General features: G+C 36.7%; 1 protein-coding gene across 1 annotated transcript; it reads right to left on the reverse strand.

Annotated features, from left to right (window-relative positions):
• Positions 1–6,653: 6,653 nt before the first annotated feature.
• Positions 6,654–7,193, reverse strand: LOC143608717 (uncharacterized). Its single transcript, XM_077083674.1, has one exon. It carries the CDS (start codon positions 7,191–7,193, stop codon positions 6,654–6,656), a length of 540 nt encoding a protein of 179 aa, XP_076939789.1.
• Between the last annotated feature and the right edge of the window lie 3,826 nt (positions 7,194–11,019).

Consider the following 11,019-nt stretch of genomic DNA (forward strand, 5'->3'; position numbering starts at 1 on the left):
GCAGGATAAACTTTTAAAAGAAGTTTTAAAACAATGGTGTTTAGGGAATGTATGTCCTACCGTTCGCCTGATTCGGCAACCTGAGATAAACATACTAAAAGTGTCAACAAAAAAGGTTGGTGAGTTCACAGGTTTACATAAATTAAAACATTTCGTTTTAGCGTTACAAGATAATGTTAAGTCAATTATATATCAATAGGTAACTAACCTATCAAGCATGTATTACTAAATGTTCGGCACTGAACAGACTGTTTATACGATTTCCTTGCCACCATGTCAACCACAACCATGGTAATGTGTTCGTCAAACCCAGTAGTACGATTCAAAGGTGACTCGCGATTATCCAAATAATAACAGGTTAATTGTTCAGAAGGACTCAGTTGGTTTGTTTGCCACTTAGCCTTACAAGTTATATACAATGAAAAACAAAATCTAAATCGTTGGAGTATGTTATCTCCCCCTAATAAAAGCGATAAACGAGTAAGGGGCCGTGAAACTCACTGTTTGCGAAGTTAACAAAAAGATCCGAGAAAAGCGTGCATCACAGAAATCCTCACTAGTGCTCTAAAACAAGAGTGAGATTTCTAAGTGTTTGTACTACGAATGAGTCCCTAGACTCGACACATAAAAATTATGCATGAGATGCGTTCGTGTTTCGTTTGTGAAATAAGTGCGACTCGACAAACACGTTGGTGATAAGTTACATGTGTGAACAAGTATAGTGTTAAGTGTTACTACGGTACATCACCAGTACAACATCTACCACAAGGGCAAAAATGTCAAACACATTGCAAACATCGGTCAAATAGTCACTTTTCATGTTTAATTAAAGAATTCAGCAGCTAAGTTACCGAGATAGATTTTAACACGTCAAGATTACTATATTTCACTAATCATAACATGTATATAAAATAACCAAAATTCATCACAGAAGCACACTTGAGTTAGCTTTCTAAAAATATTTTTATTATATTTCTATTACATAAGGTTTTATCATAATTGTCAAAACAACACAGTAATAACACTGCATTCATTATCATGCGCAACAGCACGTTATTTTCAATTCCCATTACATGGCTAATCCAATTAACGCAAGGTCAATTGGCTTAGATTCATCACTCAAGTTATTAACTTCCAGAAGTGAAATCAACTCAATTGGTCTTGTCGTTTGTGAGATATACTAATTACATAACAGCCTACCAGCAGACTTCCCAAATCAGACTTGCACAATAGATTTGTAAGATAATAAAAACTAACTTTTACACGTCCAAAAATTACAAACTCAGACTCTTTAAAAACTAGACTCGACCTAGTACATCACAGAATCAATAATCACTACCAAATACAATATTAACATAGAGTTACAGTCATTTCAACATGAAATTCAGAATCTGTCCAGCATCAGTTTCATCAAAACTCAACATACAAATAACCTATGAACTAGAAATCATGCATACAACCCTAGCATGTCAATAATAAACATGTATAACAATTATGGTTTATGATTTACAGGTTTAATCATGTAATTAATTGATAGAATATATTAGATATGGTGTTAATTTTACCTAGTTATCTTCTTAATCCTTCGATCAAGCTTGAAATCAACTTGTATGCGTGTGTGTGTGCCTTGTGGTTTCGGTCGATCAAGAGAAAGGGGGGGGGGGCTGCCGTCGGGTGAGAGGAGAGGGAGAGAGAGGGAGTAATTAGTGTTTATGAATAATAATTTGTATATATAATATTTAGTTAATCAAGTTATACATTGCACCCTAAACCTCTAGTAAGTCTAATTCTAGCACAAAATAAACTTTTACTTCTTGAATTAATGTACTACATATAAATATCAAGTAACACATAAACTTAACACATAATTATCAAATACTTGTTGTTTTGATATTTATCGTTTGTTCAACAACGGTTTGAATAGACTCGTGTGTGTTTTAGTGAATTTTCGAAATACTACTTGTGTAATGACTGTCATGTGTCATTTAAACCCTAATATAAATATAATGAGATATGCGTTATAGTTCGTGTGATCTTATGTTTGAATTAACGGAGTTCGGATTAACGGAGTTAACCTGAAATTGACGAGTGTCACATCATTCCCATGTAGAAAAAATTTTCGTCGCGAAAATTTGTGTCAACTCGCGATGGGTGTCTGGAAAAGGAAAAAATTTTTAGTTTGTCATATCATCCCCCTGTAGAAAGATATTTCGTCCTGAAATTTAATTCATACCTCTGGTGTATTCTGACGATTTGTTGGCTTTCGCGGTTTTCGGTGCTTGGTCAACCCTTCGAAAAGGTGAGGACAGTTTTTCATCATTTGATCATCGCGTTCCCACGTGAACTCTGGTCCACGTCTCGAGTTCCAACGAACTTTAACGACAAGAATCTTGCTGTGTTTGAGTGTTTTGGTTTCCCAATCCAAAACTTCAACTGATTCTTCGACGAAGCGTAACTGTTCATCAACTTGCAACTCGCCCAAAGGAACTTCTAGTGTTTTGTCAGAAAGACATTTCTTCAAGTTGGATACATGAAAACATTGTGTACGCCACTGAGTTCTGCTGGTAAATCCAATCGGTACGCCACCGGGACGATGCGTTCGGTTATCCGCTATGGGCCAACATATCATGGATTGAGTTTGTTTCGCTTTCCAAAGCGAACTACACCTTTCCAAGGTGAGACTTTCAGTAAACCTTGTCAACCACTTGGAATTCCAGAGGTTTTCGGCGCTTGTCGGTGTAATTCTTTAGGCGATCCCGTGCTGCTGCCATGAGATTTCGGATTTGGACATTCTTTTCTGAGGTTTCGAGCACTAATTCTGGGCCAGTGATTTGGCTATCACCCACTTCTGTCCAGCAAAGAGGTGATAGACACTTTCGTCCATACAATGCTTCAAACGGCGGTGTTTTAATACTAGCGTGGTAGCTGTTATTATACGAAAACTCTACCAAGGGAAAGTGGGGTTCCCAACTCTTTCCGAAATCAAATACGCATGCACGCAACGTGTCTTCCAAGGTTTGAATGGTGCGTTCACTTTGCGCATCCGTTTAAGGATGGTATGCTGTGCTCATATCGAGGCGGGTGCCTAGTGCGCTTTGTAGTGACTTCCAAAAGTGCGAAGTGAAATGGGAATCTCGATCAGATATGATGGAGACAGGCACTCCGTGTCTAGACACTACTTCTTTCATGTAGATGCGAGTCAGTCTTTCCATTTTGTCCGATTCCTTAATCGCTAGGAAATGCGCAGACTTAGTCAACCGGTCAATGACCACCCAGATGGTATCGCATTCCGTTGGTGTTTTGGGTAAGCCTGTGATGAAGTCCATGGAACAGCGTTCCCATTTCCACGTTGGGATTTCCGGTTGCTGTAACAGGCCAGATGGTTACTAATATTCCACCTTGACTCTTGCACATGTTAAACATTTGCTCACGTAGGTGGCAATGTCGGCTTTCATGTTTGGCCACCAATAGAGTACCTTTAGATCATGGTACATTTTATCTGAGCCAGGGTGAATGGAATATCGGGACTTATGTGCCTCGTCCATCACCATATTTCTCAAGTCTCCATATCGAGGGACCCAAATCCGGTTTTCGAAATATCAGACCCCGTCCGATTTGGTTTCAAGCTGCTTATCCACACCTCGCATGATTTCTGATGGGAGGTTATCGTCTTTCAAAGCTTCGAGTTGAGCATCACGAATCTGATCAAGAAAATTGGCATGAATCGTGAGTTGTAATGCTCGCACCCGTCTAGGCTTAACGGTTTCCTTTTTGCTGAGAGCATCGGACACTACACTGGCCTTAACAGGGTGGTACTTGATGGCACAATCATAATCCTTAAGTAGCTCGACCCAACAACGTTGTCTCATGTTCAACTCCTTTTGATCGTAGGTATGTTGGAGACTCTTGTGGTCAGTGTAAATGGTAAACTTGGTACCGTACAAGTAAGGTCTCCATATATTGAGGGCGAACACCACAGCTCCAAGTTCCAGGTCATGGGTCGTATAGTTATTCTCGTGGATCCGTAGCTGTCGAGAGGCATAGGCTATATATATTTATTTAAACAAGTTATACATTGCACCCTAAACCTCTAGCTAGTTTAATTCTAGCAAAAAATAAACTTTTACTTCTTGAATTAATGTACTACATATAAATATCAAGTAACACATAAACTTAACACATAATTATCAAATACTTGTTGTTTTATTATTTATCGTTTGTTCACCAATGGTTTGAATCGACTCGTGTGTGTTTTAGTGAATTTCCGAAAGACTAGTTGTGTAATGATTGTCATACGTCATTTAAACTCTAATTTAAATGTAATGAAATATGTGTTACAGTTTGTGTGATCTTAAGTTTGAATTAACGGAGTTCGGATTAACGGAGTTAACCTGAAATTAACGAGTGTCACAATCCAATACTAGTTTCTTTAAATTTCCATAAGGTGGTACCCATACTCGATCGATCAAGTACAATGTACCATCAGATTTCGTTATGAACTCACACTCGAGACCACGTAATCTCTCGGTTCTTATGTTTTGGGGTTTCAAAGCTTCTTTTTGTGCATCTCGGATTCGAGTGGTAAGGCTTGTTTGAATCGTTAATCCTAACGCACGGACATGAAGTGGCTTTTCTCTTTCCTTCCTACTTAAGGCATCAGCTACAACATTTGCTTTACCTGGGTGGTAGCGAATGTCACAGTCGTAGTCATTGAGTAGTTCTACCCATCTTTGTTGTCTCATATTCAGATCTTTCTGATCAAATATGTGCTGGAGGCTTTTGTGATCGGTGAAGATTGTGCACTTGGTGCCATAGAGATAATGTCTCCAAATCTTGAGTGCAAAAACAACTGCTCCTAATTCTAAGTCATGATTTGTGTAATTTTTCTCGTGCACTTTAAGTTGTCGTGATGCACATAAGCTATCACCTTTTCTTTTTTGCATGAGTACGCATCCAAGACCTAGTCGCGAGGCATCACAGTAAACTATGAATCCATCGTTTCCTTCTGGAAGGGACAAGATTTGTGCGCTACACAACTTTTGTTTAAGCACATGGAAAGCTTTTTCTTGCTTTTCTATCCACTCATACTTCTTGTCTTTCTGGTTCAATTGGGTTAAGGGTTGAGCTATAGAAGAAAAGTTCTCAATTAATCTACGGTAATAACCAACTCATCCCAAAAGTTGTCGCACTTTAGTACACCACTTTGGTGTCTTCTTGTTCTTAGTTGCTTCAACTTTTGTTGGATCAACTAGGATACCATTCTCGTTGATTACATGTCCTAAAAAGTGGACTTCTCGAAGCCAGAAATCGTACTTGGAAAATTTGGCATATAGCTTTTCTTCTTTTAGTAATTCTAAAATCAATTTCAAGTGTTGCCAATGTTCCTTCTTGGTTCGTGAGTAGATAAGTAAGTCATCGATGAATACTATCACGAATTTATCCAAGTATGGATTACAACTCTGTTCATAAGGTCCATGAACACAGCAGGTGCATTTTATAGATCGAATGGCATGACCAGAAATTCATAATGGCCATAGCTAGTTCTGAAAGCGGTTTTAGGAATATCTTCTTTTGCAACACGTAACTGATGATTCCCTGATCGCAGGTCGATCTTTGAGTAATAGCTTGATCCTTGCAATTGGTCAAACAAATCATCAATCCTTGGTAATGGGTACCGATTCTTAATGGTAAGTTTGTTCAGTTCTCTGTAATCGATACACATTTGGAAAGAACCGTCCTTCGTTTTTACAGATAAGACTGGAGCTCCCCAAGGTGAGAAACTAGGTCTTATAAATCCTTTGTCTAGTAATTCCTGTAGCTGATCAGATAACTCCTACATTTCTGATGGTGCTAATCTATACGGAGATCGAGCTATCGGAGCGGCATCTTGAACCAGATCGAATCTGAATTCCACCAGACGCTGAGGAGGTAATCTAGGCAAATCTTCAGGGAAAATTTCTGGAAAATACCGTACTATAGGAATATCATCTGTCTTCCGTTCTTTAGCCTTTGTGTCGACTACGTTGACAAGAAAAGACGGACATCCTTTCCTTAGCATTTTTTGCGAGTTTTTATAATGCTAGAGAGTTTTAACTCGGTGTTACTCTGATCTCCTTGAATGTTCAGACATTGACTAGTTGGGGTTGGTAGACGAACTAGTTTTTCGGAACATACGATCTCTGCTTCATTTTTGGATAACCAATACCGAGAATGGGTTCAAATTGGTTAGAAACAAAGCTTCGATCTGCTCTAGTATCGAATAGTACATAAGCATAGTGATTATTAACGAGAAACGTACCGGTGACTACGGAAGAGTCCTTCCAGGCCTTCTTCCCGTTCATCTCGAATGCTTTGCCCCTAGTGTTTTGACTTTTGAGTTTGGGGCACTCATTTCTGAAATGTCCGATGACACCGCATTCGAAACATCCGGGAGTTCGGCTTCTCGTGGATGTTGCTATCTTAGAGTAGCAGTCACGAGTCATATAGCCAAATCGATTGCATCTGTTACACTTTCAGCATTCACCACTGTGGTTCTTCCCACACTTACTACAAGTGGATCCATGTCCTGAGCTTCCTCCTAGTCCTCTTGTGTTTGCTGCAAACATCCTTCCTGCTCTTTGGTTTCTCTTGAACTGTCCTCCTGAGTTACCATTCTATTTCTGTTTGAGTTCTCTGGCTTTATGATTCTCGGTAACTGTTTTTCGTTCAGGTTCGGCGATGGCCGCATTCTTTCCGGAGTCTTTCAGAGTTCCCATTCGAACTGCATCATCCGTTAAAGATTTTTCCAGCTCTCGGGCTGAATGGATGGTGGCTGGTTTGGAGGAGGTGACCATTCCTCGGATCTCAGGAGCTAAGCCCCAGATGTACCTCTCGATTCTTGCATATTCAGGCGTAACCAGTCGGGGTACCAGTCGAGCCAATGCGTTGAATCGGGAAGTATATCCTCCAATGTCAGCACCTTCCATCTTTAACTGCCAGAAGTCATATTCGATCTTCTGAAGTTCGTTTCGGGGACAGTACTCTTTTAGCAACATTTCTTTCAGTTCTTCCCAGGTTAGACGGTAAGCGGCATCTTCTCCAAGATTTTGAATTATGGAGTTCCACCACTCCAGTTCCTCATCACGGAATGAACACGTTCCGTATTTTATCCGTTCGAGAAGATTGCAATCACTTATTTTCATTACAGATTCCATCTTCTCAATCCATTGGATAATTTCCAAAGGTCCTTCGGCACCGGTAAATTCTTTCGGTTCGCAACCTTGGAAAGTTTTGTATCAGCACCCGCATACCGTACTACCCCAGGGGTTTTCGTTTAGATTTTCGGTTCTAGGTGTTCCTCCGTTTAAATTATTAGTTGTATTTCGGGGGTTTTGGCTTGCGTTGCGGTTAGCCTCATGTTGCTCGAGTGTCGTATTTAAATGTTGAGCGATTAGTTGAGCTAACTCGTCTTGAGAGGATGGTAATCCAGACGCTTGATTATTAGTTTCTCGTCTTGTTTTTGACGCCATGTTTGTTTTAGAAAAAGAATATAATTTTGTTAGTTTTGGAAAAAGTGATATTTTTCAAATTTTTAAGGAATTAAATTGCATCATATATAACACAAATATATATATATATATATATATTATCTTCAAAGAGTGGGATTTTATAATTACCAAAATCTATCAAAATTAGGTGTACATTATTTACATCTTAGTCACCCAACATAGTTTTAAAGTTCCTACCAAAGTTACCACAACCATACAAAAGACTACAAGTTCAAAGTTAAGTTACATAACATACTACCCAAAATAAACAATACTACTTGTGAGGTAAGCCTAGTGAATGCTCATCAAGTAGCACAAACATGACTCCATCACGCCATTCTTCATCTCAAGATCTCCCACCCTGGCCTCCGTAATCAACCCATGATTCTTCATGTCAAACACAAACTAGCACAGAGTATTGTGCTATTTGTCATCGGTGCCTTGCTTGTGTTCTATGGCAAGGACGCGGTCCACAAGATTGTGAACAACATTCTCATAGGCCGAGAACTTGCCTAGAAGAATCATAAGCATCTCGTTATCATAGGGTCCTTCCTCGACCACAGACTCCGGTGAGGGAGGCAGTGGAGGAGGTGGGATCACGGCTATTGGGATAACAGTAACGAGGTCCGGTGCATCGCGGGTGGCTCTAGTTCTTTTTCAGGATACACCTTGAGAGATGCGGTTCCCGAAGTAGAACCAGCGTCTCCTGATGCAACTACCGGACGAAACTAGACCGGTGATAGCGGGATGCTGTCGTCGCTGGGGTCAGAGTCAGACACAATCACTAATGAAGTCTTCATCTGTAAATAACATATCAATTCAAGTTAGTAATAATCAATTATATATATATATATTGTTACCTTTTCGTTTCGAGAGGAGGGAAAGGAGCATGTGTTTGAACATACGGTAATAGTTTAGAAAACCTTTTATTTTCTAATTCTCTATAACTATTAGCTCTGATACCAACTTCTATTACACCCCGAAAGTCTTAACTGATCACAGCGGAAGACTTAACTTAAGTAATTCGGGTTCCAATAACAATAGACAATTATTAATAAAAGCATAATCTTTTATTAAAGAAATATTTTACATTATCAGAGTTTTTACACGTGCTATTGCACGGTTTACATTGTTTCAACTTTGTTCAAACATCACACGCCCTCCTTTCCATGCCACCTCGAAATCTTCACTTACCTGAAAAGCATATTAAAATATCTGTCATCACAACGTGTTGGTGAGTTTCCCTTTATATCTAAATAATCCATATATAAATATAAATATATATATATATATAATATGAAAAACTAATCCATAAAATAATCAAATCCGATATCAATTCGTGTGTAATCGTCACTACACCCCGAATTATATCCAATATATTCTGTGTATAATGAACTACCGTCATTACATCACAAAACCATAGGCATTTTACTTTTTAAACAAATCGTGTTGTTGTAGACCAGCAAAGAATAAAACATTACGTATGACTATCATAGTTGATGACACGATACATACCAAACTCAAAATATGGCCACTTTTAACCCAACACGATTGGAAGTGGGAGGCGTCACCCCGATAAATCTACCCATATTTATGTGCCCCTTTCTATGGTTAACCATTATTTAGCCAACTAGACTCATCCCGAATTTGACACGGTTTGTAAAATAGAATGCCTTTATACAACATCAAAGAAATCAATATGTAATAAAGAATATGCTTTTCCCCAAAACAAAATTAAATATCGATTTGAAAACAATTCCAGTTAAAAATCGAGGGGGTTCGATAGAGAAACTCACGGTTTTGTAGCTTTTCGTTTTCCAAAAATCCCGTGTCCTATATTAGAACACGTTTTGTTAATAAAACTTAATTTTAGTTTTTATACAAGACTCTTTTTTAGTTTATAAGTCTTATTCTAGTATTCACATAAACACATTAGCACATAAGCGAGTACACATAGTTCGGTTTTTCCGTTATCTATTATTTAATTAATTAAATTAATTAATAAACAATTAGAATATAATCAAATATTTTAAGTTTCAGTTGCTGGAAATTTTAAGAAAATATTAATATTCTATTTTTCACAAAACTTGTCGGTTTTGTCGGTTTTATGCATAAAATACGTTATTTCGGTTTTTCGTTTAAAATGTAACTTATAAATTATGGAAAATACTTGTTACATAAATATTAGTCAAGTTTTACAAGTTAACTTGTGAAAATATATTGTTTTCATTTTTTTTAATATTTCTTAAAATAACAACTTTTTAACGTTTTTGTGTCACGAACCGTTTAGGACTAAGTTCTATCATCTTGTCATTTTCTCATGTATTAACTTATGTTATACATGAGTATTTTAAAACTTTAGGGGCTGTTCTAAAACAGGCCCTAATAGTTGTGTCGGTTATAAAAAAGCCGATTTTTCGACCGTTTAAGTTACCGAGGAGTCAAATAATATTACACAAATCTATACTAATCATCCTATGAACTAAACCCACATATAATAACATATAATCTACCATAAATTGAAATTTTGATTATATATGTTCATAAGATACCTTAATCGAGTTTTTCGGTTCCTAGTTCGTATTTTAGATTACCTTAACAATGCTACTAGTTAAGCTTGTTATTTTAATATATACAATTATCATTAAATAATTTAAATGTCCAGATCTTTATCCTAAGTTTTAAGTTCACAATCATCCAAAACATTACTTTTTAAATAAAAGGTTCTATTTTAGAAGAATCTTATGTTTCATGATCCAAGTCTTATCTTTTTCAACAATTATCATGTTTTAGCTTTTAGATGATTCTATTCCTTTATATCTAGTCATTTTTATATTATTTCCATGTTTATCAACCTTTTAATCAATATTTCAAATCAAGGATCACGGATTTTATTATCTTTTCAACTGTTGTTCTAAAAGGTTTTCCCATTTTAGTAACTTTATTATATGATAATTCTAATTAATCTAATTCTTCCACTTTGATTAAATACAATTCTATGTTTAATTCATTCAATTAGTTTGATAGGATTTCATACTTACTAAATAATCTTTTTCCATTTTATTCTTTCAATTCACTATTTAACAAAGTTTCTATCTTTAGTAAGTTGTTTATTTCAATAATGAGTTAACTAATCCAAGTTTCAAATTATACATCCTATCTTGTTTTAAGTTGTTATAAATCACATATTGATTTCATCTATTACAAGTATTTACATCAAAATCTCATTTTCATCTTTTCTTATACTAATGTTTCTTTATTTAGTAATTTCAACAATTATCAAGTTTCAACTATCAAGTCTAACATGCAACCTATCTTACTTACATTTAATTTGTCCCACAACATCTTTTGATACAAAAATGTGTTCAAAATCTCTTAACTAAGTTAATACCAAAAATCCCCAATTTTGCAATTATGAACACATTCTTGTTTTATCCATCTCTAACAACACTTTTCAACAATCTATACCCATATTAACAAGTTTATAAACAAT

Source organism: Bidens hawaiensis, unplaced genomic scaffold (genome assembly GCF_021521415.1).
Source record: "Bidens hawaiensis isolate Kalapana, Puna unplaced genomic scaffold, B.hawaiensis_p1.1 tig00419420_1, whole genome shotgun sequence".
In the NCBI taxonomy this organism is placed as follows: domain Eukaryota; kingdom Viridiplantae; phylum Streptophyta; class Magnoliopsida; order Asterales; family Asteraceae; genus Bidens; species Bidens hawaiensis.